Here is a 26,482-nt window from a genome sequence, read left to right as displayed (position 1 = left end):
CATGGCTACCAGGTGGCAGCTCCAGCCTTCTCTCCTACAGGCACCTGCTACTGAGCTGACTGGAGAAAGTCTCTTCTCCAGCCTGCAGAAGTGAGACCTGAGGCCTTGGATGGGAGGACCCTGGGTAACCCTAGGTCTTTATCCCTGAGGTAACCCCTAGGTCTACCTGTGCCCCACTGCTTCCCAGGATGGACCTGCTGGAGGAGATCATAGCAGAGCTGCAAAAAGGATGTCAGCTTGGAGAAAAGCCCAGCCGGAGCCCCACTCCTGACCTAGACTCCCAGGGTGCCCATGGTTCCCTCTCTGCAGATACCACCTCTCAGAGGCTCCCAGGAGTAACTCCTGCCTTGGTGCCTCCCCAGAAGGAAATAGAATGATAGAGCGCCCCCTCTGTCTGTCTTCACTCACTGAGTTTGGCCCCAGCACGACTTCAGCAGCCACATTTTCACCATTTTATTCATTAATGTTGTCAGATGGTTTAGTGGGGCATGTGGGGAAGGAAGGGTAGGAGTTGTCCCCCCATCCCCGTGCACAGGTCAGGACATGCTGGGGGCTCCTGGAGGGAGAGGAGGATGGGGTCAGCTTAGCCCCCCCCACCCCAGATGTGTGCAAGGGCCCCCAGGATGGAGGGGGGGATGGGCGGACCCTTCAGTCCAGGGTAGGGAAGCTGGGATTACAGGTTAGGGACCCACATCAGAAGCAAGTTACAAAGTTAGAAACCTGGGGTAGTGGTCAGGGCTCAAGAAAATACAAAACAAGGGATTTGGTTGAGCCAAGATTCAGTAAGGGTGAAGGGAAGGAAGGACAGCCCCTCCCAGCTGGTGCTCAGCAGTAGCTTCGGGTCTGACCCTCAGAGTGGAGGGACCAGCTGGGAGTGGGATAAGGGGGTGGGGGACCAGCCCCCTCCCCTCTTTGCCCTCCATTTCTGTACAAGGACCCTCGGTGGAGCTCGCCCCCCCTTCCGTAGGCTGGTGGGGCTGCCCTGTAGAGCAGGAGAGGCTCAGGGGGGCCCCAGGGACCCGGCACCCTATGAGGGGTACGGGGGCCCCAGGGTGCCCGTTGTTTCTGGGGAAGGCGGGGGACTGGGGGACCGGGATCTGAACGGCTTCGGGGGTGGGCAGGAGGGGAAGAAGAGGAGGAAGAGGCAGGTGAGGGACCTCTGGGCCCTAGGGCTAGGTTGACGTAGAGGGGCTCAGGCGGTGTGGGGCGCCGAGCAGGGTGCTGGGGGGCTGAGTAGCCAAGGTGGTCAGGGGGAAAGCAGGAGGGGGCTGGCGGGTAGCTGAGCAGGAAGTCGGGGGACCTGTGGAGTGGGGGCGATTGGCCAAGCATGCCGTAGGAGGCATTGAGCCTGTCGGGGGGCATGGAGCGAAAGGGACTCCAGGAGCGGGTGGGGCCAGAATAGGGGGACCCCTCACCTGCCCCGATCTCATAGTACAGGTTCTCTCCCCTGTCGAGTGGTGCAGGGGGGCCCAGGGAGCTCCTCCAGACCGGGGCTGGGGAACTGGGCTGGAAGGATGGGGGGCCCAGGGGGTACAAGCCTGGCTTGGGGACCCCGAGGAAGGGTGGCAGGCACTCCCTGGGGGCTGGGGAGAAGAAGCCGGGAGTAGGAACCTGTGAGGGGACAGAACATGGGGACTGGGCTGCTGCCTCTGGCGCATCCCTGCCCCCTCCACCTGCCCTGAGCTGGGCACTGACCTGGGCAGGGCCTCGGAGTCCCCTCCTTGAGGTCCCCATGGGCCGCTGGCTCCTCAGCAGGCTCCCATCACTTTGTTGCCTTGGTAAGTAGGGTGGGGGTCCCGGGACCCAGACACTCGGATGGGCTAGGGAGTTGGGAGGTGGCCCACTCCCTGAGGTCCCCGGGGGCTCCCCACCCACCTCCAGAGACAGCGACCGGCGGAAGGGGGATCGGGGAGCAGGTGGGGTGCCCCCACACTCCTGCTGGCTCTGTTGCTCGGCCACCTGCTGAGCCCGCTCAGCCAGGGCCAGGGCCATGAGGCGCGCTGGGTTCTTGGGGGGTGGGGTGGGGCACCCCAGGGCGCAGGAGAGACAGGGGAGGGGGTGGCAATGGTGACTCCATATCAGGACCTATATAAATGAATGGAGAGGGGTTCAGCTGGGGCCGGGCCCTCAGGGTCAGTGAGAGCAGGCGGGGACAGGGGTGGGGTAGGCCGAGCAGGACTCACCGAGTGGGCCCTGGGCTCCCCGGAGCTTGCTGCACATCTCCTGCTGGCAGGCGTCAGTCAGCGGGGCCTCCGCTCCACGCAGCAGCAGGGGTATGAGATGGGGGCGCAGGCTCCGGCCAGGGCTGAGAGCTGGTGTTGGGGTGGCTGAGGCAGGTGCTCCCCCAGCCCCCAGCAGTTCTAGGACAGCGGGTGGCACTGATACAGCCAGGGGCTCTGAGATGTCCAGGGCAGCGGGCGAGGCAGGGCTAGTGGGCCCTCGGGGCGAGATGGCCTGGGGGGTCACCCTGGGTGGGAAGGCAGAGGCAGGGGCGGGGGGTGCTGGGCTGGCGGGAGGTGCGGGATCCCCTGGGGTGGGGCTGCTGCAGCGGAAGGTTAAGGGATCAAAGTCCAGCCCCCGGAGTCCCTCCAGGCAGCGGGGTGGGCTGAAGTCCAGCTCATCACCATCATCTAGCCAGGCTGAGGTACGGTGTGAGGGGGACCCAGAGAGTGCCCCCAGCCCAGCTGCTGAGGACTCAGAGGATGAAGAGGAGGACTCCGAGGAGGAGGACTCAGAGGAGGAGGACGAGGACAGGCTCTCGCAGGAGCCAGCAGGTGCTGGGCCCACAGGGAAAGCGTCGCTGCTGGAGTGGGGTCGCCGCAGCCTGTGCAGCCTCTGGAGGCCTGGAGGGGTGGAGTCAGTGAGACCATCCCTGAGAACAGGGCATACAGCCCCACAGAAAACTGGGGAAAGGACATGAAGAGGCACCTCCCCAGAGAGTGCCACAGTAGCTGTGAAGCCAGGAAGAGCTGTTCAGATTCACGGTGGAGACCATGAAGAGGACACTTCCGGCCCAAAGCACGAAGGTCCTGTGGCCTCCCCACAGGCTGTGGGCACGAGACCAACAGATTCACACACAGCTGCTGAGCCGGCAGGACAGTGCCTCTGCTCCTGGGTACATGGGAGGGCAGTACCCCAGGAGTGTGAGGACAGCGCGGTGGTTCAGAAGAGCCCCCAGAGGCATGGCTGGGTGGGATGGATAAGCAGCCCCTGGCAGAGGCCGGAGAGCGGCACCCAGCAGCGCGGCAGGCTGTGAGGTAGCGATGGGGGAAAAGCCAAGGGCGGTGCCCCTTTCTTATGACGCCCTTTAAATAAAGTTTCCAAAATGACTAGAACTGAGCAGTATGATCCTTCCACACACACCTGTGTATGATCAAACCCGGAAAGCAAGGGCAGGGTAGTCTGCAAATTGAGAGGATGCCTCCAGTAGGGAGGAACTCGAAGGGGAGAAGGGATGGAGCTGCTTTAGTTCTAGGCTGGTGGGTTCATGGGTGTCTATAATATTATTTAAAAATGTTCAACAGGAATAATAAAGACTTTTTAAAGGGCCTGTCGTGGACCAATAAGTTAAGTTCGGTGTGTGATGAACCAAAGGTGATACTGTATCCAACTCATTGTACATAAAGGCCAGGTTAAATTTTTCAAAAGCCCCAGGACCCCCAAATGTGAAGTACAAAATTTGGAGGCCAAACCAGGGCCCCAATTCCTCCTGGCTCCACTTGGGCGCAGGTAGTACCCCCCCCACCTCCCCCCTTGCTCACCAGCCCCGCTGGCCTGCGATGACAGAGACTCCTCGCTCTTGGCAGATCTTAGTGTGACGGTGTCGGGTCTGCCGCCTGCAGGAGACGAAGAGGTAGGAGGGCACTCCAGCGACCACTGCTGCCCACCAGCCCATGGCCCAGCCTCTCACCTGAAGGCTGCGGTGGGGCGCGGGTGCCCCCCAGCCAGGGCAGAGGCTTCTTTCGAGGGACACTGGGGCCCCGGCCCAGTGCAAAGAACGTCTTCCAGCTGCTGCCCCCTGGCTTCCGCTGCTTCTCCCCTCTCTCCCCTTTCCTCCTGCGGTTTGGGGGAGATATGGCAGGTCATCTGAGGAACCAGGCCTCCACCTGCCCCTCACCACTCCCAGCATCCCACTCACCTTTCCGCAGGTGAGGCGGGAGTCTTGGGAGTTGTGGGCTCTGTGGGCATCCCCAGCCGGCCCTGCGTGCGCGCCTGGGCTTCCTCCAGCGTCAGCAGGCGGGTGGAGGGGCAGCTGCCCGCGAGGGACTTGGGCCTGGGGAGCAGGCAGCGGCCTGGGGAGTGTGGAAAGGGGGCACCTGTCAGCTCTGGGGCCACCCAAGGCCACGGGCAAAGCCAAGCGCCACAGCCCAAGCCCCGGCCCCGCAGCATGCCCACCCGGGCTGGCAAGGCAGGGGGCCGGGGCGGATCAGGCGGGAGCGGGCGGGCAGCAGGCAGGTGGGAGGAGGGCGGGGCAGGACCAGCTGATGAGGAGGCAGCTCCCGGCAGCCAGCGAGGGCAGCGGCTCTGGCTTCAGTTACCTCGGGCCAGAGGGCCCTCCGACGAGCAGAGTCCTGACTGGGCTGGGGTCCGGGGCAGGGCGGGGAGTCTGGGCGGGGCCGGGGCGGGGTCAAGTCTGGGGACCTCCCACCTCCTCCCAGGTGGACCCATGGCCCCAAGCGCCCCCAGGAGCTACAAGGGGTGAAGGAAGAGCGGCGTCCGGGCCAAGAGGTGGGAATCCTGAGCGGAGGAGCTGAAATGAGAAGGAGGGGGGGCGCGGGGAGGGAGAGGCCGGGGCGGGGTCCTCAAGGAGCCGGGAGGGAGGCCCAGCTTCAGTGGGGTGGGGATGGGACTGGGAGCCCACCTGCCCTCCCTCTGCAGCCCTGACCGTGGTGGGCAGTAGCCAGGACCTCAGGGGGTGGGAGGGCATACCTGCAGGGTCGAGGCCAGCGGAGGTGAAGGTGTCGCTGAACAGGACGTCCACGTGGGTGAGCAGAAACTCCACCACCACCGACTGCACCCGAACTTCCCGGAACGCCGCGGCGCCACCCATTCCCACCGACTCCAGCTCCATGGACCTGGATGGGAAGAGCGGGAGGGAGACCAGGTGCCTTGAGCCCAGTCAGCAGGTTCTGGCAGGGCAATGTGGGGAGCCAGTAGAGGCAGTGACTGTCTATTCAATACCTCTGATCTTCTCAAACTGATCACACCTCGTTAGGCTCTCAACCTTCCCCCAGACCCGCCCCTCCTGCCTTCCCCACCTCAGTCAGTGTGGTTCTTCCTGTGGCTCAGTCTGTCACCCCCTCCACTGCCCCGTCTGGCCCAGCCTCTGTCTTCCCCAGCCTGGACATCCCAGAGCCTCCTTCCTGGCCTCCTGCTACGGTCCCCACCTGCAGCCAGAGGGATCCTGGGACCACCTGAGTCCCATCAGGGCCTACCTGGCTCAGAGCCCTGCCCTGGCTGCACCTTGCTCCAGGCAAGATCAAAGTCCTTACTGTGACCCATGACCTGTGAGTCACCCTTCTGTCTGGTCCCTGTCACCTCTCTCACCTCATCATCTCCTCTCCGTCAACCCCTCACTCACTCAGCTCCAGCCACACCGGCCTCCCTGCGACTCCTTCAACGCACCAGGCACTGGCCCAGGCCCAGATGTCTGTACCTCCCGTTCCCTCAACCTGGCGCTCTCCAGATGTGCCCCCGGGGCCCTCCCTCATCCTTTGCAGGTCTTGACTCAGATGTTGCCTTCTTAGTGCAGTCTTCCTCACCCACTTTATCCAAAACTGTACACTCTCTTCTCTGTACCCCTGGCCTTTCTCATTTATTTTTTTCCATACATCATATGCCCGCCCTCTGACATATCACCTGTTTTACTTGATTATGTATCTGTGCCCCCAGGAGAATGTGAACTCCTGTAGGGCAGAGATCATGCCTGTCTCGTTCACCATCAAGTCCTCCAGGCTTATTCTGCTGCTGGCCACAGAAGACCTGCCAAAGCCTCCCTTGCCACCCTCACTAAAAACCTCACACTGCCCTGACCCTGCACACTGCCCTTCCCTCCTCCTCTCTCCTCCTCAGCACTCATCACCATCAGACTTTACTGTGTATTTTCCTGTTGATGTTCATGGTCCATCTCCTATGAGAGCATGAGTCCCAGGAGGACAGGGCCGTGCTCAGTGCTGTGCCCCAGTGCTGGGGATGGGGCCAGGTCCAAGGAAGGTATTTGATAGACATGTATTCAATGAATAAACAAAAGAAAAGCTGGGTGGGTTCCTGGGGTGGTTTTGGGGAAGGACCTGAGGGGTGGGCAGGCGAGCAAGCAGCTCACCGTAGCAGGTTGGGTGCCCAGACGATGGCCAGGTTGCGGGCATGCATGCTGGTGTTAGCACTGTGTCTCGCCATGCGGGCCAGGTGCCTCAGCAGGTACTCCAGGGTCCTAGGGGTGGGAGCAGAGGGGGACACCTGAGCCTCAACCCCCTTGGAATCCCACCAAGTCCCACCCCGCCCCTCCTGGTTTACCTGTAATGTGGCGGGGGCAGCTGCTGGATGACATCGTGTACCCGCACCAGACGCTCCTCCTCACCAGGCACTGACATGGCCTCCTGAGATGGTGGGTGGGTGTGATGAGGATTGGGTCAGAGGCGTCCCGGCCCCCTCCGTCCCGCCAGCTCCCTTACTCACACTGAATTTCCCATAGAGCTGGTAGGTGAGCAGAGGGTTTGGAAGTTCTCGGAAGTAGAGCTTGCAGAGGGAGGACACGCTGTGGATGTCCTGCAGGAAGGCGGGGCCAGACAGCTCTGGAATTCTCTCGCTGTCAAACTCATGCCTGAGACCACCGTGTCAAGGAGGAGGAAGATCCAGGTCAGAGGGGCTCGCTCGCCTGGCTGTGCTCCCCCTGCCCATACCCCCAAGTGCCCGCAGGTGGATGGAACCCTCTTCCCCAGGTCCTACACTGGGTTCTTCAAAGTTCTTACTGAACTCCCCAGCAAGCCTGTGTGGCAAAAGAGAAGGGTGCAGCATTTACAGAGGAGGATGCTGAGGCTCAGGCAGAGGTGCCTCTGCCTGCAGCTACCCAAGACTGACTGACTCCAGAGCGTGAGCAGCTCCTACCAAGCAGCTGCCATTCTCCTGGCTGTAAGAGGGCACTGGAAAATGTGGACAAAATCCCAGCACCCCGCTGCTCCCAATTCTCTGGTGGGGTCCCACTGCCTGTGGTAAAGTCTCCCACCCACTGCCACCTCCTGCCTCCCTCTTGGCCCCCCCGCAGGCTTCAAGTACTCCCCTCTCAGCCTCCTGCAGGCCAAGATCTTGCCTGGCTCCTCCCCACTTCTAGACCCCACCCTGGCTCAGAGCCCTCCTGCAGTTCCCCCTTCACTTATAGTACAAATCAAAACCCTAACATGAAGGCTTTGCCTACACTGGCATGGGGACTCCTTGGCCATGGCCTCCTGTCCCTGTTCCCTTTGCCCCGCTGCTCCCTCTGCATGGCCTGCCCCTCCCCTCCTCCAGGCCCTCGAATGAGGTGGCTCTGCCCTTGCCATCCAAAACTGCCGGCCTCCCTCCTGGCTCCTCATCGCCATCCTCCTATCCCAATCTGTTTTCCTCCACAGTACCTGTCATCTTCTGGTGAACTCTATCCCTCCCCTGTTTGTCTCTTCCTCTAGCCTGTGGGCCCTGTGAGGGCAGGCATTTCTGGCTGTCTCACTCACTGCTGTGTCCCCAGTGCCTAGAACAGTGTCTGGCACGTGGCAGGTGCTGGGTGAAGACAGAGTCCTCGCTTAGATTGTGAACTCTACTCTCAAGAGAGCTGTCCCTGACCCCAGCCTTGATCCTGCAACTCCTGACTCCTGGTAACTGTGTCCCCAGCATGCGGCACGGGGCTGGAGTGGAGGTGCTGGTGCCTGTGGAAGGACAAGGTTGGCTAAGGGCCCTCACCGAAGCCTCTGGATGTTGGAAGACACGCCTGAAAGCCGGTAGATCCCATCCACCACCCCGTGGGCCTCAATGAACTCGGAGCAGCAGCGCAGCACCTGGGGCACTGGGAGAAAGCAAGGTCAGGGCTGTGTGGGCCGCAGCTCTGGTGTGACGGGCGGGGTGGGTGGGCCCAGGCCTCACCATCCTGGCCTGAGTTGCTGAGGTGTTCGCCAAGATCGCAGCCAAACACCCTCTGTCGCAGGATTCCCCGCTGCCGCAGCCGCTGCCGAGAAGGGCGGGAGCGCATAAAGGTGCGGAGCAGGCCGGCCAGCTTCCCACGAGGCCGTGGCACAGCTGTCGGGGCAAAGGGCAAAGGCAGGCCTTGTGGGGTCAGCACGGCCAGGGGCCTGGCGGGGCAGGGGCAGGGATCTGGCAGCCTGTTTCTATTACCTGAGGTCAGAGATGAGATACCCTGGGGAGCCGGGATGCCACATGGGGGGCCATCAGCATCTGCTGGGCAAACAATGGGGTGGAAGGGATGAGTGGGAGGCAAAAGACTCAGGAGGCCCCCCCCTTCCCCCCCATCCTCACCCCTCCTGTCTGTCCACGGCACTTACCCGCCTTCAGGCCCGGACCTGGTCGCTCCGTGAAGAGTTCCACACACTCACTGGGGAAGAACCCAACCTGAGGAAGGTCAGGGTCAGTGGCTGGGCCACCCCAGTTGGCAGGTGCCCTAGCCCCACCTGTCCGCACCCAGCTGGACTCACCTGGAAGCCTCGCTTGCCCCGCCACCAGCTCCGATCCTCCGTGGGTGGCATGTCGATCACTGAGACAATGTCTCCCACCTGGGAGGGGGCAGGCGGGAGGAGAAGGGTCAGAAGGAGCAGGGGGTGTGGGGAGCCCAGCTGTAGTCTGCTTCTCCACAGCCTCACCTCAAAGGACAGCTCATCTGGTGCCTGGGCCGTGTACCGTTTGATCACGTGGGCAGCCGCCACTGCAGGGATATTGAGTGACGCCTCCTCACTGAGGAGCAGTCGCCGGCCGTGATTGTCCAGCTGAAATGGAGGTGGGATGTGGCAAGGACAGGTCAGGAGACGGTGTTAGTACAGGCATACCAAGCTCCTCCGAGCCCGGCGAGGCCTCTGCCTGTCCCCTGTCCCCCGCCAAGAGCCCCTGTCACACAGAGCTATTGGTCAAACACCTAAATTCCTGTTTGTAGGGATGCAGCCCTGGCACCCTCTGGGGGTGGGGAAACCTCTAAGACAAACCCCTTTATTTCCCCTCACATGTCCTAGGATTCTCCCACCCAAAGGCTTCCCCACCTGAAGGCTTCCCCATCCACCTCTGCACCTTCATCCTCCACAGCAGATACTGCATGGTTGCCATCTAAAAACCCTCTGTGCTGGGCGTGGTGGCACATGCCTGTAATCCCAGCACTTTCGGGAGGCGAGGCTAGAGAATCGCTTGAGCCCAGGAGTTTAAGACCAGTCTGGTCAACAAAGCAACACTCTGTCTCCACAAAACATTTTTCTAAAAAAAATTAGCCAGAGTCCAGGCACAGTGGCTCATGCCTATAATCCCAACACTAGGAGGCTGAGGTGGGCAGATCGCCTGAGGTCGGGAGTTCGAGACCAGTCTGACCAACATGGAGAAACCCCATCTCTACTAAAAATACAAAATTAGCCAGGCGTGTTGGCACATGCCTGTAATCCCAGCTACTCAGGAGGCTGAGGCAGGAGAATCACTTGAACCTGGGAGGCAGAGGTTGCGGTGAGCGAGATCGTGCCACTGCACTCCAGCCTGGGCAACAAAAGTGAAACTCTGTCTCAAAAACAAAAGAAAAAAAAAAACCTTCTGGTTTAAGCCACTTACAGCCAGGTGTTCTGTGAGTTACAGCCCAACCCATTTCTAACTGATATACATTTAAATCCTTGTATCCTCACAGCCGAACACCTGCTAACACACACGTGCACACACACACTCATACACATTCTCTCACAGGCATACGCCCACACAGACACTAAAATATCAATGCCTCCTCCACTCTGGCTCCTTTCTTTTCTATGCCCACACATACTCCCAGGCTGGTTCTCGCCCCTCAGACACTCCCTCACCCACTCTGAACTCCAAGCCCCCTGCCCAGGCCCACCTCCATCCAGGTGAGCACAGGCCCGCAGTTGAGGTTACTGTCCACCAGTCCTGACAGGGTCTCCAAGTACTGCAGTAGCAGTGGCACCAGCATCTGGGGGCAGGTTGTCAGGGTGGGCGTCTGTGAGTGGATGTGAGAGAGCCCACTGCCCTCCCACACTGCCCTAGCTTGCCTCTGGGCTGAAGTTCATCCTGAACGCATGGGTGCTGCTCAGCTGTTAGGTACTGAGATATGGGCATATGAATGAATAAGTAGGCTGGGCCAAGCTCTCGAGTGCCCTGGTTGGTATGACCATGGTGACCCTCCCATGGGACCCCCTGGAACTCCCCATGATCCTAAAACTTAGTGAAGCTAAATGTAGCAGAATCCTACTACATTTCTAAGGTTTCTCCATTCATTCAGATTGGTTGGGACTTGGGCCATACCAGTATTTAAATATTTTTCTATCCTGCTGCCTTGATGATTTCACACACTGTGGATGAGGACACACTCACGAGGCAGGGGCCGAGATAACAAGCAGGTTACCTGGGCAGCCCTGGCACCCTCGGGGGGCGGGGGAAGCTCCGGAAGGCAGGAGAACCTCCGGTCAAATATGCAGCGGTGGAGGTGGGCATCCAGGGAGCGAAAGTCATCGTAACTCCGGAGAACTGGCCAGGAACGGCCCTGTGGGAGCAGAGGGACAGAAGGGAGCAGGGGCCCCATGACACCGAGCTGAGGACTACCGCGGCTAGTCTCCCAGGCTATATGAGAGGCAGGGTGGCCTCACCTGACAGGTCACCTGCACCCCGAACACCAGCTCATTCTCTCCAGAGAGGCTGGGCCCTTCACGGTCTGGAGACAGCAGGAGCTGCAGAGGGAGAGCAAGGCCCAGGTGGACTTTTGTCCCATTTCCTGACCTCCCCGGGATGGCACTCTCTAGGGATGGGTTTGTGTCTCCTTTCTGGGCCTCCCCGAACAGGGCCTGGTGATGTGCTGGTCCCTGACACAGAGCAGATACCTAACAAAAGTTGTCGTTGAATGAATAAAAGAACAAATGGATGAATGAATGAGCAGCTCTCCCCATCTGCTGTGGCTCCTGCAACTTTTGCTACTGACTGCTCAGATGCATACAGCAGCCAGTCACAGGTTTCAGAAGCACAGCAGCTGATATCATTGCAAGGTTGTGTAGGATATTGTCTTCCCTCCTGGGTGCAAATGCAAAGCCCCCATACCTGAATGTGGCCAAAGTCGACGTTCTCGTAGTGGAAATGGGCGCAGTCAGCCAGCCGCGGAAAGGGGCCTCGAGGAGCTGAGAGCCTGGGAGACAGGGGATGCGTCACCAGCGGCTCCTTGAGCCTCCCCAGCTCCTAGCTGAGCCCTTTCCTCCCTCACCCTCACCTCTTCCCAGGCTTCCCCTTCACACTGGGCCCCCCGGCGGTGGGTAGGGGCTGCACCGAGCCCTCCCCTGGGCCATCCAGGCTATCAGTGCTGCGTGCCTGTAGAGCAGAGAGAAGAATCAGAGGCCCCCAGAGATGGGAGCAAAGAGACAAGGAGAGCATTGTTATCTGGCAGCACAGGGCCCAGAGCCCCGGGCACTCCACACACCGCCCTGAGCATGAAGCAGGAGGGCAGGTCGGGGGAGGTTAGGGCTGGGCTGAGGACAGGACTGCTTCTTCGTGTGTGGTCTGGGGTGGTGGACTGGAGAAGCAGGGGCCAGACGTGAGGCAGGGCAACAGGACGGAGAGCATGCTGGTCCTATCTCTCCCTGCTGAAAACCCTTCCATAGCCCCTGCAGAGTACAGTGACCTCCTACCACTGTCTGGACAATCACGGCTCCCATCTCATCAGCCTTCCTGCTTCCAGCCTCTCCCTCCTGCCAGCTTTTCCGCAACAGCCTGGATCGTTTTCAGAAAACACAAATCTAGCTGTTTCTCTATAGATCCTGGGCCTTCAATGACTCCCTGTTGTCTTCAAGATGAAGTCTGAATTCTCTGGTCTGATAATCGAGACTTCCCTGAGCTAATTTCTGTTTACCTCTCCAGTCCCATCTCTTTCCATTGCCCCCGCTCGCAGAGCTCTTGAACTTCTAAGAGTCCAAAACAAGCACCCTCTTCTCATTTCCTTCTAGGCCTTTGCAAAGGCTGTTCCCTCAACCTGGAACACTTGCCCCACCTTTCCCTGGGGTACATTCATCCTCACTCCCACCCCTTAGGTCCCAACTCACATGTGCCCTCCTCCAGGAAGTTCTCCCTGACCCTTCAGGCTGTGCCTGGCATCTCTTCTGGACTCTCTCCATCCCCTGAAGTTCCCCCATCCCAGGTTCCATGCCTCGACCTGAGCTTCTCCCTTCACAGCTCTGATCACTCTGAGATGGCACTGGTGGTGACAAGTTCATCTCTCTCATTGGACTATGACTGGCCTCCCAGAAGGAGGGCCCCAGACTGAGCTCCCCAGCATACAGCCGGGCATGGAGTTGATGTTCAGACAGGATTGTTCCTGATTATTTTCTGGGTCCCCAGTGCCAGCCCAGTCGCGCAGCAGGGGCTGGGTAAAATCTGATGAATAAATTAACCAGCTGCCAGACAGATTCACCAGACTGGGCTGTAGCATCTCCCTCCTCCATGTCCCTGCAACCCCAAGTCACCCTCAGGGTCTCACCCTCAGAGTCTGTCCCCCTCCAGCCCATGAGGTTCCCCAAGGCAGGATGGGAGCTGACTCTCTCTGTGCCTGGAGCATGGAGCCTGCACAGAGGCGGTCTCAGTGAATGTCTGCTAAGTGAGGGAATGAATGGATGAATGAGCGGGAGCAGCATGGTGAGAGAGGGAGATGGTGGGGGAGGGGGATGAGGACAAGGAGATGGAGTGGACCCGAGGATCAAGGGAGGTAGAGTGCTGGCCTGTTGGGGTGGAGTAAGGAGGGAGTGGCTGGAGAGACGAGGCAAAGGCTCAGACTGATGCTGGGCAGGGGAGATTGAGAGGAACCAGGATGGGGTGAAAATGAGGGAGAAGGAGAAGAAAAGGGTCAGGCTGGGGATGGAGCGGGTGGGGGTGGGGCTCAGGAAAGAGAAAGGGGCTGTGGGGAGGAGGAGGGGGCTCTGCCGGGGAGGGCTGAGGGCTGGCAGAAGGATGCCGAGGAAGGTGCTGGGATGGGGGCTGGGGAAAGACCCAGGAGCCTCAGGAGGCCTCTTCGGGGGCCACTTGGGTAGCGCGGGTCCCTTCCTGGACCAGCCCCGCCTCCTCCCAGCCCGGGCCCTAGGTCCCTGTCACCCCATCTAGGGCGCGGAAGAAGGGGATGTGCGCTGAGGGGGCGGGGTCGAGGTACGGGCTGGGACCCGGGATGGGGCCGCAGGACTGGAGGGACCACGGCTGAAGCACAGGCCGCGGGCTCGGGCGGGGCCGGGGGCGGGGCGCGCGGGGCGGGGCTGCGCACGGACAGACTGACACGCGGACGGACAGGCTGACGGCCGCGTGGGACCCTCACCACCATGGTCGCGTAGCCTCCTCAGGCCCCGGCCGCGCTCGACCCCTCGCTCGCCGTTCTCGTCGCCCCTGCCGCCGCCATGGCGACACAAAGGGGAGGGCGCGAGCCGCGCGCGGGCGGCTGCAGACCCCGCCCCTAACGGCTGCCCGTGGCTCCGGCGCGCGCCCCACGGGGGCGGGGGGCAGCGGGAACGCGGCGCTGCTTCTCATTGGCTCCGCCCTTGGCCCTAGGTCGATGCCCCGCCCACCCGGCGGCTTCTCATTGGCTTCACCTTGGGCTCCGCCCCGGCCTTATATTTATTCGGTCCCACCCCCCGAAGTTTGACAGCGCCACGCCCATGACTGCTTTTCATTGGCTGTCATCACCCTCCTGAGACATGCCCCCAGGTTCTTTATGCTTTGCTTCCGACACTTCCAACACCAAGCAACAGACCCTCCCCTTCGTCCACTCCCAGTGGCCATTCTTCTGACTTTATTTTTTTAAGAGACAGGGTCTCGCTCTGTCGCCCAGGCTGGAGCGCAGTCCTGCAATCGTGGCTTACTGCAGCCTCAACCTCCTGGGCTCAAGCGATACCTCCCAAATAGCTGGGAATACAGGCGCGCGCCACCACGCCTGGCTAATTTTTTTAGACATGGGGGTCTCACTATGTTACCCAGGATGGTCTTGATCTCTGGGGCTCAACAGATCCTCCCGCCTCGGCCTCCATTCAAAGCGCTGGAATGACAGGCGTGAGCCACCACGCCAGCCCCTGATATTCCTTTTTTTTTTTTTTTTTTTTTTTTTTTTGAGACGGAGTCTTGCTCTGTCGCCCAGGCTGGAGTGCAGTTGTGAAACCTCAGCTTACTGCAAGCTCCGCCTCCCGGGTTCACGCCGTTCTCCTGCCTCAGCCTCCCGAGTAGCTGGGACTACTGGCGCCTGCCACCATGCCCGGCTTTTGTGTATGTGTGTGTGTGTGTGTGTATTTTTAGTAGAGACGGGGTTTCACCGTGTTAGCCAGGATGGTCTCTATCTCCCGACCTCGTGATCTGCCCGTCTCGGCCTCCCAAAGTGCTGGGATTACAGGCGTGAGCCTAATATTCTTAATTGGATTCCCCCACGGCCTCAGAGCAGTGCCCCGTTCCTCAAGCAGCTTTTCAAAGTCCCAGTCCCAAGTCTCACCTTTTCAGTCCTGATCCCGACCCTGCTCACATAATGCCGAGGATGCTCCGCCCATGGACGTTTCTCATTGCCTCATACACCTTGCCTGGGACATAACCCAAGGCTTTCTGCGACTTGGCCTCCCCCTGCACACTGAACATTTTCTTGTTTCCCCTTCTACTGCTTATTATGGGCCAATCTCCAGCCTTGAGTTTTTTTTTTCCTAGGAAAACGTTTAGGGGGAAATGTCAGAGCATACTTATGCCCCCCATAAAGCAATCCCAATAGACCTGCTACTACTGAGCAAGCCCAGATAACACTGTAATAACGTCCTTCACAAGAGGGTCTCTCCTTGGTCATGCCCTCGACAAGATTCTCTCCTCAGAGGGTCTTGGTCTGTTCATTCATTCATTCATTCATTCACTCAAACTCTGATCAATTTGTAGATACACCAATAACCAAACCAGAAGAAAACACGCTGCCCACATTGGAGCTCAAAAGCTACTGGAAGACAATGAACAAAATTAACATTAAAAAATACATAGAATATTAGGCCAGGCACGGTGGCTCACACCTGTAATCCCAGCACTTTGGGAGGCCGAGGTGGGCAGATCACTTGAGGTTAGAAGTTTAACACCAGCCTGGCCAGCATGGAGAAACCCCATCTCTACTAAAAATACAAAAATTAAAATTAGCTAGGCATGGTGGCGTGTGCCTGTAATCCCAGTTATTGGGGAGGCTGAGACAGGAGAATTGTTTGAACCCAGGTGGCAGAGGTTGCAGTGAGCCGAGATTTTGCCACTGCACTCCAACCTGGGAGACAGAGCAAGACCCTGTCTGGAAAAAAAAAAAAAAAAAAAGAATATTAGAAGGTGATTCATTTTATGGAGAATAATTAAGCAAGAGCCGGTGAAAGGGAGTGCTGAGGGAGGGGTGAATGTGCAGTTACTTATGTACTAAATTTGCTGACCTCACTCCCATCACAGGGATTTCCCACACGATATTACCTCTGTCTGGAGTGTTTCCCTATCAACCCCTGCAGTGATTTTTTTTAAATTTTTTAATTATCTGGGTACAAAATAGGTATATTTAGGTATATATATTGAGAGGGTACATGGGATGTTTTGATACCGGCATGTAATGTGTAATAATCACATCATGGAGAATGGGGTCCTGCAGTGATTTTAAAACAGCTGCAAATTCTCTGACACTCTTCTTATCAAGATGCAGAGTCTATGACTGCTTTCTATGAATCTGGGTGGGACTGGGATAGCTTCAACCAATAGAAAACAGTGGAAGTGACACAGTGATTTCTAAGGCTATGTGATGAAAGGCAATGCAGCTTCTTGACCAATGTTCTTGTCCACTGGAATGAGCTATAGAACCACGGTGCATTATATGTGAAGTGTGACTATGCTGAAGCAGCCATGCTTTGAGGAAGTCCAAACCAATGGAGCTATGTATAGGCATTACAGTCAATAGTCCCAGTCAGACTGGGAGAAGACCATGCAAGAAGTTCCCGAGGATTCCACTCCACAGCCGTCAAGTCTATCAAGTCACCTTTGAGTCTTTCCAGGTGAATCCCCAGACATCATGGAGCAGACAAAAACTGATCCCAACTGAGCCCTGTCCAAACCTCTGACTCCCAGAATCCATGAGCATAATAAAATAATTGTTTTATGCCACTAAGTTTTGGGAGCGGTTATCCAATAAGAGTAATCAGGACAGCCCTTTGTTAACTAGATAATTTCTATCAGCTTAAGTGTAAGTTGCTCAGGAATGCTTCTAGACTCCATCAGTGACCCAGCTAGATCAGGTTCTGCTACTGTAACATCTTTCATTTCTTCTTATATCTCAACAGCTATTTTTCTTGTCCATTACACTGTTTGTTTGTTTATTTGTTTTTGAGATGGAGTCTCACTTTGTTGCCCAGGCTGGAGTGCAGTGGCACCATCTCAGCTCACTGCAGCCTCTGCCTCCCGGGTTCAAGCAATTCTCCTGCCTCAGCCTCCCAAGTACCTGGGACTACAGGCACCCGCCACCACGCCTGGCTAATTTTTAGTACAGACAGAGTTTTACTATATGGCCCAGCCTGGTCTCTAACTCCTGACCTCAAGTGATCTGTTCGCCTCGGCCTCCCAAAGTGGTGGGATTACAGGCGTGTGCCACTGTGCCCACTCTGATTTCATTTAAATGTATGGTTTGCTTAGAAAGATTAGAAACCGGCTGGGTGTGGTGGCTCACACCTGTAATCCCAGCACTTCGGGAGGCCGAGGCAGGTGGATCATGAGGTCAGGAGTTTGAGACCAGCCAGACCAATATGGTGAAACCCTGTCTCTACTAAAAATACAAAAAAAAAAAAAAAAAAAAAAAAAATTAGCCACGCATGCTGGCATGCACTTGTAATCTCAGCTACTTGGGAAGCTGAGGCAGGAGAATCACTTAAACCCGGGAGGCAGAGGTTGCAGTGAGCTGAGTTTGTACCACTGCACTCCAGTCTGGGTGACAGAGCAACACTCCATCTCAAAAAAAAAAAAAAGAAAGGTTGGAAACAAGAATTTACCATGTCTGTGAGACACAGAAGTTGCTAGATATCTATCTTATCCCTCTATTTTATAAATGCAGATATCAAAACAACCCCAATCATATATTCTCCATCATTTTATTATGAAAAGTTTCTAATATACAGCAAAGTTGAAAAATTTTACAGTGGACACCACGTAGATCCACCACTTGGATCCTACCATGAACATTTTGCTATATTTGCTTTATCCCACATCTATCTATTACCCTATTTATCCATCAACCCAACTCATCTCTGGATGCATTTCAAAATAAATTGCCAACATTGGTAAATGGTTCCCTAAATATCTCAGTGTACATACTTTTTTTCTCTTTTCTTTTTTTTTAAAGACAGAGGCTAGTTCTGTAGCCCAGGCTGGAGGGCAGTGGCATGATCTTAGTTCACTATAATACAGCCTTGAACTCCTGGGCTCAAAGTAAACCTCCCGCCTCAGCGCCCCTCTCCGTCCCCAGTAGTGGGACTACAAATCATGTGCCACCACACCTGGCTATTTATTTGCTTATTTATTTTTGTAGAGAGGGGTCTTGCTGTGTTGTCCAGGGTGGTCTCAAATTCCTGGCCTCAAGTGATCCTCCTGCCTTGGCCTCCCAAAGAAGTGGGATTACAGGCATATCTTTAACTGGCATTCAATATTTTCTTTTGAGGTAAACTTTACATACAATGAAATTCACACAGTTCACTAAGTTTGATAAGTGCATACACCTGTGTAACCCAAACATCTTCCCAGCATGGCAACTAGTTTTTTTTTAATGTGGCCCTCTAAAGCAAGTGTCAGAGAGAGACAGAAAGAGAAATTATCTTTTTTTTTTTTTTTTGAGATGGAGTCTCACTCTGTCACCCAGGCTGGAGTGTAATGGCATGATCTCAGCTCACTGCAACCTCTGCCTCCTGAGTTCAAACAATTTTCCTGCCTCAGCCTCTCGAGTAGCTGGGATTACAGGCACCCACCACCAATGCCTGGCTAATTTTTGTATTTTTAGTAAAGACATTTCACCACGTTGGCCAGGCTGGTCTTGCACTCCTGACCTCAAGTAATCTGCCCATCTGAGTCTCCCAAAGTGCTGGGATTACAGGCACGAGCCACCATGCCCAGCTGAGAAATCACCTTTTCTAACTGAACTTTAGAATTTAAGCTGCATTGGCTGGGCGCAGTGGCTCAAGCCTGTAATCCCAGCACTTTGGGAGGCTGAGACTGGCGGATCACGAGGTCATGAGATCGAGACCATCCTGGCTAACACGGTGAAACCCCGTCTCTACTTAAAAAAAAAAAAACTAGCCGGGCGAGGGGGCGGGCGCCTGTAGTCCCAGCTACTTGGGAGGCTGAGGCAGGAGTATGGCATAAACCCGGGAGGCGGAGCTTGCAGTGAGCCGAGATCCGGCCACTGCACTCCAGCCTGGGCGACAGAGCGAGACTCCATCTCAAAAAAAAAAAAAAAAAAAAAAAGAAGTTAAGCTGCATCACTTCCTCTGCATTTTATTTGTTGAGGGGCCCAGTTTGAAGGGACTGGGCATAGACGGGACATAGACTCTATCTCTTGATGGCAAGTTTATCAAAGAATATCAGGTTTATAAAAACCATAAGTTTTCCAACAGTCCAGATAGGTGGTGATGACAACCTAGACTGAGGTGTGAGCAGTAGAAGGGGAGGAGCAGTTGAATTCTGGATAGATTTTAAAGGTGGAGGCCGGGTGCGGTGGCTCATACTTGTAATCCTAGCACTTTGGGAGGCCGAGGTGGGTGGGACACCTGAGGTCACGAGTTCGAGACCAGCCTGGCCAACATGGTGAAACCCCCGTCTCTACTACAAATACAAAAAATTGCCAGGCATGATGGCTCATGCCTGTAATCCCAGCGCTTTGGCAGGCTGAGGCAGGAGGATCACAAGGTCAGGAGTTCAAGACCAGCCTGGCCAATATGGTGAAACCCCATCTCTACTAAAAAACACAAAAATTAGCCAGGCATGGTAACAGGTGCCTGTAGTCCCAGCTACTAGGGAGGCTGAGGCAGAAGAATCTCTTGAACTCAGAAAGCAGAGGCTGCAGTAAGCCAAGATCATGCCACTGCCCTCCAGCCTGGGGGACAGAGCGAGACTCTGTCTCAAAAAAACCAAACCAAAACAAAACAAAACAAAAAAATTAGCCAGGTGTGGTGGCAGATGCCTGTAATCCGAGCTACTCAGAAGGCTGAGGCAGCAGAATCGCTTGAACTCAGGAGGTGGAGGTTGCAGTGAGCCGAGATCACGTCATTGCACTATAGCCTGGGCAACAAGAGTGAAACTCCATCTCAAAAAATAAAATAAAATAAAATAAAACAAAGGTGGAGATGGCAGGATTTGCTGGTTAACTATGGGTGGAAGGGAAAGACAGAAGTCAAAGACAACTCTAAGGTTTTTGGTCTGAGCAGCAAAGGACAGAGCTGAAGAAAGTTGGGGAGCAGCATGCTTAGGGGGAAAGATTGGAAACATTTAGAACCTATGGAATTTGAGATGTCTTTTAAACGCTTGGGTAGAAATGGTGATGAGGTAGGAACCCAAGGTTTCATGGCCAGGTCTAGATTAGAGATAGATATTTGAGGATTATCAGAATACAGATGGGGTTTAGTGTCATTAACCTAGACAAGAGCACCTGTGGGTGGGTGTAGATAGAGATGTCAATGCTATGGCCCTGGGTCATGCCAAAGTTGACATGCTGGGCTAGTGATGAGGCCTGACCAGAGAGGTGCAGAGAGAAGTGCTGGAAGCGGGGAGGGAAAGTGCTTCAAGGAGGGAGAGGTCAGCTGCATCAGACGCTGCTGCTGCTCAAGCAGGTGTGGGCTACGGACTGACCATCATCCAACACTCCAATGACCCTAGTAGCTTCTTCCCCAGAGGACAGTCCTTTGGTCCCATTTGAGCCAGGGTTCCTGACTGAAATCAGATAAGGTGGGTCCTAGTCTTGCCAGAAGTCTTGTCTGAAACTCGCTCTGCCCCAAGGAAGATATAACCAGAAAGGAGATCTTGTTTCCATGGTCAGGAAAGGGGGGTGCAGGGCAGAGCCACGGGGTGGAGGAGGGTGGGGGGCATTTCCTTAAATTGGCACGACCCCTTGGCCTTTCCAAACAACCCCTTTCTCACAGAAAAAAAAAAAAAAAAAGCCTCGCTGGGTAAAATAGAATCTCTATGTACAATTCAAAGTCGTCTGGCCTCCAGGGAAGCTCCTTCCCTTCGTAGCAGCCTCCTTGGGGACCTGGGGGGCGACCTGGCTGGAGGGGAGCAAGATCCCGGGTCTTTGGCCTGGTCCAACAGGAACGATAATCGGGCATCCGCTTCCCTGGAGAAAGGCCGGGAGAGCAGAGGCTGGGATATGTGCTCAGGCTTAGGATCTGGGGCTGTCGACGGAGTGCTGGAACAGGGGATGAGGAGGGCTGGGTGCCTAACCGGGTCTCAGAGGACTCGGGGGCCCAGTGTCATAGACTCTGAGGATAAAGCATCGGTCACCTTTTCTGCCGTCTCAGCTCTGCCCTCTGGGCTCTTAGCACCTGCAGCACGGGATCGTCCTGGAATTCGCTGCCGTCGGAGTCTGGTGGAGGGAGGAAAGAATGAGCTCCAAGGGGCCGGTCTCTTAGGGGGCTGGCCCGCCACCGACATCCGGGAGGGAGCGGACATCACCTTCTGCAGCCTGCAGCAGCTGGGCGGCCTGGGAGAGCAGGGCCTCCGTGGGGGCGTGGTCAGCAGCGGAAGGGGGCGGGGCCAGGGCCTCCGGAGGCCCCACCTGGAAGGCAGGCGGCGAGGCCTTGACTGTGGATGCCTGCTCAGCTGGAGAGGGTGGGACCTCGGGCTGCCGGCAGGATTCAGAGGAAGGAGTGGCTTCGTTCTTCCAGATCACTGACCCCGCTGCTGGTGGCAAGGCCTTGGCTTTCCGAGACTCGGCCTTGGCCCGACACCGGGATTCAGATGGAGGGGGAGTGGCCTTGGTTTGGGGTTGTGTGGCCTTGACTTTCAGAGATCCAGCCTCAGGTGGAGGCGGGCCCTCGAAGTGAGGAGGCGCGTCCTCCAGGCTGTCAGGGAACAGCCGAGCTGCCACTACCTGGCCCAGGACACCCCTGAGCTGAGGGCCAGGTCCCTGGCCAGCTGCAGTGACTCCCTCGGCAGCCTCTCGGCGAGGGGCTCTGCTCCTCCGAGACGTGGGCCCCAGGCTCTTAGGCTGGGCACAGCTGCTTGGCTCAGGGATGGGCAGGCTCTGGGGAACAGCTGGGGATGCGAGGGTGGAGGCTGGAGGTGCAGGGGTAGAGGCCAGGGGAGCCGGGGTGGGGGCCAGGGGAGCGGGGGTGGAGGCCAGGGGAGCTGGGGGCATGAGGGTGGAGCCCAGATGTGCTAGGGTGAAGGCCGACTGCATGGGAGGAACAGCCCCAAGGGATACCCAAGGCCCAGACTGTGGGGCACAGAAGAACCCATGGGGGCTGGGGGCCCAAAAGATATGTGGAGAGGACATTGAGGGAAAATGAGGTCTCTCCATATAGAAGGCCTCCGGTGGACCAGGCCCGGCCACACTGCTCCGCAGTGGGACATGGTTAGGCTGGGTCCCCAGAGAACCGAGGGTCTCCACTGGAGCAGGAGAGGTCTGTAGACAGATAAGAGAGATCTGAGACCCTCTCTAGAGAGGGTGGAGGGTCCTCAGTCCCCCTCAGATCCAGCCCCTCCTCCAGCTCCCACCAGGCTTCTCCCTCCCTCGACTCACCAGAGTGCGAAGGGCAGGGGTTGGAGGTGGCACCCAAGCTCTGTCACCCTTGCTTCCCTGAGCCTGTTCAAGCTTCCGCCGCTGCCGCCACTGGTACAGAATGTCATCCTCTGGCCGAAGGGGTGCTTGAGAGGAGGCTGGGGCTGGAGCAGGGGTAGGGGTCTGGGCCTGGGCTGGTGCCGGGGATGCTGTAGGGGATGGGAGGTAGAGAGGACAGTGTGAGGCAGGGGCCAGGGAGATCAGCAACCCCATGACAGCCTGCACACACGCCCTCCAACTGTGCAGGGGGTTACTCAGATAGGCTCTCCAGATACTGTCCCGGGTCCTCTCTAGGTGGGAAGAAGGGAAGGGGTCAAAGTCAGGGGAGCGAGCACTCCTGGGCTTCTCCACCTGTCATCATTCAAGTCTTTGTTATATATATATATAGAGAGAGTCTTGTTCTGTCACCCAGGCTGGAGGGCAGTGGTGAGATCACTGCAGTCTCGACCTCCTGGGCTCAGGCGATCCTCCTGCCTTAACCTCCTGAGTAGCTGGGACTAAAGGCATGCGCCACCACACGGGGGTAATTTTTATTGTTTTGTAGAGACAGGGTCTTGCTTTGTTGCCCAAGCTGCTCTCAAACTCCTGGGCTCAAGCCATCATCGTCTCACATGGGCCTCCCAAAGTGCTGGGATTACAAGTGTGAGTCACAGCGCCTGGTCTCATTCAACAAATATTTATTGAGCTGTTCTGGACATTGGAGTTACAACAGTGACCAGAAGACATATTGCCTGGAATCCACCCACTCCCCCACCCCCTATAGCCCTCACCCTGCTCCGGCCCCACTTACCCAACCTGGACTCTCAAGCAACCTCCCTGGCCTCTCTACTCTCCTCCAAATCTGTTCCCTACTCTCAGCCAGAGGGAGCCTGTGAATACCTGAGTCAGACCAGGCCCTTCGTGCTTAGGAACCCTCCCTTGGCCGCACCTCTCTCCTGGTAAAAGGCGAAGGCTTTGCCTTTTACACCTGTGGCTCCGTCTGTCTGGAATGCTCTTCCCTCAATTATTGCACGGTGCATTCTCTCACGTCCATCAGATCTTGGTCACCTTCCCTGGCTTCCCTATTCAAAACTGCAACAACCAGCTGGGCTCATTCTTGTAATCCTAGTGCTTTGGGAAGCTGAGGGGGTGGGGGGATCATTGAGTCCAGGAGTTTGAGATCAGCCTGAGCAACACAGTGAGACCCCCATCTCAACAAATAAAAAAATAAAAACAATTAGCTGGGCATAGTGGTGCATGCCTGTAGTCCCAGCTACTCGGAAGGCTGAGGTTGTAGGATTGCTTGAGCACAGCAATTACACTGTGATGGCACCATTTATTTATTTATTTATTTATTTATTTTTGAGACAGAGTCTCTCTCTGTCACCCAGGCTGGAATGCAATGGCACAATCTCAGCTCACTGCAACCTCAGCCTCCTGGGTTCAAGCGATTCTCTCCTGCCTCAGCCCCCTGAGTAGCTGAGACTACAGGCATGCACCACTATGCACCACTATGTACCATGCGCAGCTAATTTTTGAATTTTTAGTAGAGACTGGGTTTCGCCACATTGGTCAGGCTGGTCTCAAACTCCTGAGCTCAGGCAATCCTCCCGCCTCAGCCTCCATACCTGAGCCACTGCACCTGGCCTTTTTATCCCTGTTTTACAGCTGGAGAAACAAGGCCCAGAGAGGCCCAAAGTCCCATAGCTGGTCAGTGGCAGAGCTCGGATTTGTACCCAGACTTCCCTCAGTCCTAGCCTCCCAGCCCTTACCGGGTGCCCTGGGGCCAGGGCCCTTGCTGGAGTCAGGGATGAAGCTCTCCGAGAGGGGAGAGAGGCCATCGGAACTGGTGGGGAATGAGGAAGTGCTGGCATCGCTGGGGCTGAGGGAGGAGGAGGAGATGGAGGCTTTGCTGCAGGGAGAAGGCAGGAGTGAGGCAATGGAGGTCTGGGCCATGTGGAGCTGCAGTGGGAAGGGTGATGAGGGCGGGGGTACAGGCACCTGCGTTTGAGCAGCCTGGCAGCTCTGCTCTGTAGGCTCAGCGTCTCCAGGTCCAGCAGGGATGAGTTCCATGTGTTGAGATTCTGCAGGGTGACAGGGTCAGACGCCAGCCCCAACCCAAAGGCTGCTGGGAAAAGGGTTCTAAACAGGGCCTGGAATGCAGGGTGTACCACCCTCGGTAACCTCACGTGTCAGCTTAGGATCTGCTCCTCCTCCTCAGGGAGGAGAGACCCAGTTTCGCCCTTTGGATTAGCATCTTTTTTGGGGGGCGGGGGGCATGGAGTTTCGCTTGTTGCCCAGGCTGGAGTGCAATGGCATGATCTCGGCTCACAGCAACCTCTACCTCCTGGGTTCAAGCAATTCTCCTGCCTCAGCCTCCCAAGTACCTGGGATTACAGGCATGTGCCATCACACTCGGCTAATTTTGTATTTTTAGTAGAGACGGGGCTTCTCCATGTTGGTCAGGCTGGTCTCGAACTCCCGACCTCAGGTGATCCGCCCACCTCAGCCTCCCAAAGTGCTGGGATTACAGGCGTGAGCCACCAAGCCTGGAGGATCAGCACCTTTCATGGACAAATCATGGTTGGAGTAGGATGGATCCCACCTCTCAGATCAGAGCTGACTCATAAGAGCATTCTATCCTCTGGTTCACAGTGGTTGGCTCAAGGATGAGTGAATCACAGTGAGCCCTGGGGCTTCAGATGGAGCAATTAGAAAAGCCCCCACTTTCCACTGGAGTCATGGAGCTAGGACCATGGGAGCCTAGAGACCCCGAGGGCCATCCTGGCTACTATGAGAGGAAAGCCTGCCTGGGACTGAGCCCAAAAAAGAGGAGCACAGAGGTGGGCGTGGTGGCTCACACCTGCAATCCCAGCACTTTAGGAGGCCGAGGCAGGAGGATTGCTTGAGCCCAGGAATTCGAGACCAGCCTGGACAACAAAGTAAGATCCCATCTCTACAAAAAAAAAAAAAAAAAAAACACACAGAAAATTAGCTGGGCACAGTGGCGCACGCCTGTAGTCCCAGGTACTCAGGAGGTGAAGGTTGCAAAGAGTTCAAGCAGTTCAAGTCTGCAGTGAGCCATGATTGTGCCACTGCACTCCAGGCTGGGTGACAGAGTAAGATCCTGTCTAATAAAAAAAAAGGTTGGGTGCAGTGGTTCACACCTGCAACCTCAGCACTTTAGGAGGCCAAGGCAGGAGGATTGCTTGAGCCCAGGAGTTCGAAACCAGCCTGGACAACAAAGTAAGATCCCATCTCCACAAAAAAGAACACAAAATTAACTGGGCATGGTGGCACATGCCTGTAGTCCCAGGTACTCAGGAGGCGAAGGTTGCAAGGAGTTCAAGGCTGCAGTGAGCCATGACTGTGCCACTGCACTCCAGCCTAAGAGTAAGACTTTATCTAATTAAAAAAAAAAAAAAAAAAAAAAAAGGCCGGGCTTGGTGGTTCACACCTGTAATCCTAGCACTTTAGGAGGCTGAGGCGGGCAGACTGCCTGAGCTCAGGAGTTCGAGACCAGCCTGGGCAACATGGTGAAATCTCATCTCTACTAAAAAAATACAAAAAAATTAGCTGGGTGTGGTGGTGTACACCTATAGTCCTAGCTACTTGGGAGGCTGAGGCAGAAGAATTGCTTGAACCCAAGAGGCAGAGGTTGCAGTGAGCCGAGATGGTGCCACTGTACCCCAGCCTGAGTGACAGAGCGAGACTCTGTCTCTTAAAAAAAAAAAAAAAAAAAAAGAGCATGAGCCTAGAGAGAGGTGGGTCTCTCCCAACATTATTCAAACACCTGGATCCAGGCATTTCTAGAAACATCTACTTTTGGATTTCTCAATTACATTAGCCAGCAAATCCTCCTTTTCTGTTTTAGCTTCCTTGAAATGGGGATCAGCTCTAATTCTTTTTTTTTTTTTTCTTTTTTGAGACAGAGTCTTGCTCTGTCACCAGGCTGGAGTGCACTGGCGCTATATCTCAGCTCACTGCAACCTCCGCTTCCCGGTTCAAGTGATTCTCCTGTCCCAGCCTCCTAAGTAGCTGGGATTACAGGTGCGCACCACCATGCCCGGCTGATTTTTGTATTTTTAGTAGAGACGGGGTTTCACCATGTTGGTCAGGCTGGTCCTGAACTCCTGACCCCGTGATCTGCCTATCTCGGCCTCCCAAAGTGCTGGGATTACAGGCGTGAGCCACCGTGCCCAGCCTTTTCTTTTCTTTTTTTTTTGAGACTGAGTCTCCCTCTGTCGCCCAGGCTGGAGTGCAGTGGCCGGATCTCAGCTCACTGCAAGCTCCGCCTCCCGGGTTCACGCCATTCTCCTGCCTCAGCCTCCCGAGTAGCTGGGACTACAGGTGCCCACCACCTCGCCCGGCTAGTTTTTTGTATTTTTTAGTAGAGACGGGGTTTCACCGTGTTAGCCAGGATGGTCTCGATTTCCTGACCTCGTGATCCGCCCACCTCGGCCTCCCAAAGTGCTGGGATTACAGGCTTGAGCCACCGTGCCCGGCCTTTTT

At 56.2% G+C, this 26,482-nt stretch overlaps 2 protein-coding genes across 3 annotated transcripts in view; both read right to left on the bottom strand.

Annotated features, from left to right (window-relative positions):
* Positions 1 to 438: 438 nt before the first annotated feature.
* On the bottom strand, positions 439 to 13,004 carry ARHGAP33 (Rho GTPase activating protein 33). The gene is given in 25 exon segments (XM_017847555.1): positions 439 to 1,611; positions 1,696 to 2,032; positions 2,034 to 2,085; positions 2,184 to 2,843; positions 3,762 to 3,836; positions 3,911 to 4,056; positions 4,139 to 4,292; positions 4,930 to 5,075; positions 6,323 to 6,430; positions 6,514 to 6,596; positions 6,676 to 6,820; positions 7,930 to 8,032; positions 8,110 to 8,262; positions 8,359 to 8,418; positions 8,526 to 8,592; positions 8,676 to 8,753; positions 8,841 to 8,963; positions 10,058 to 10,150; positions 10,583 to 10,720; positions 10,824 to 10,904; positions 11,269 to 11,353; positions 11,435 to 11,532; positions 11,850 to 11,931; positions 12,261 to 12,412; positions 12,695 to 13,004. Coding segments are annotated over 25 exon segments (4,083 nt in total). The 5' UTR covers positions 12,773 to 13,004; the 3' UTR covers positions 439 to 825.
* Positions 13,005 to 19,481: 6,477 nt separating this feature from the next.
* The window catches only part of PROSER3 (proline and serine rich 3), a 12,093-nt gene continuing 5,092 nt past the window's right edge, over positions 19,482 to 26,482 (bottom strand). For both annotated transcript variants that reach the window (XM_017847556.1, XM_017847557.1), the window contains exons 6-11: positions 23,972 to 24,054; positions 23,743 to 23,882; positions 21,953 to 22,140; positions 20,884 to 21,835; positions 20,713 to 20,794; positions 19,482 to 20,545 (exon numbers count right to left, since the gene is read on the bottom strand). In XM_017847556.1, the coding sequence (XP_017703045.1) occupies positions 20,404 to 20,545; positions 20,713 to 20,794; positions 20,884 to 21,835; positions 21,953 to 22,140; positions 23,743 to 23,882; positions 23,972 to 24,054 (1,587 nt within the window). In that variant the 3' untranslated portion in view covers positions 19,482 to 20,403. The remainder of the gene's footprint in view (positions 20,546 to 20,712; positions 20,795 to 20,883; positions 21,836 to 21,952; positions 22,141 to 23,742; positions 23,883 to 23,971; positions 24,055 to 26,482) is intronic.

Source organism: Rhinopithecus bieti, unplaced genomic scaffold, assembly GCF_001698545.2.
Source record: "Rhinopithecus bieti isolate Rb0 unplaced genomic scaffold, ASM169854v2 scaffold_28066, whole genome shotgun sequence".
Lineage (NCBI taxonomy): Eukaryota > Metazoa > Chordata > Mammalia > Primates > Cercopithecidae > Rhinopithecus > Rhinopithecus bieti.
The sequence above is the reverse complement of the archived record's forward strand: the minus strand, read 5'-3'. Positions and strand labels throughout refer to the sequence as shown.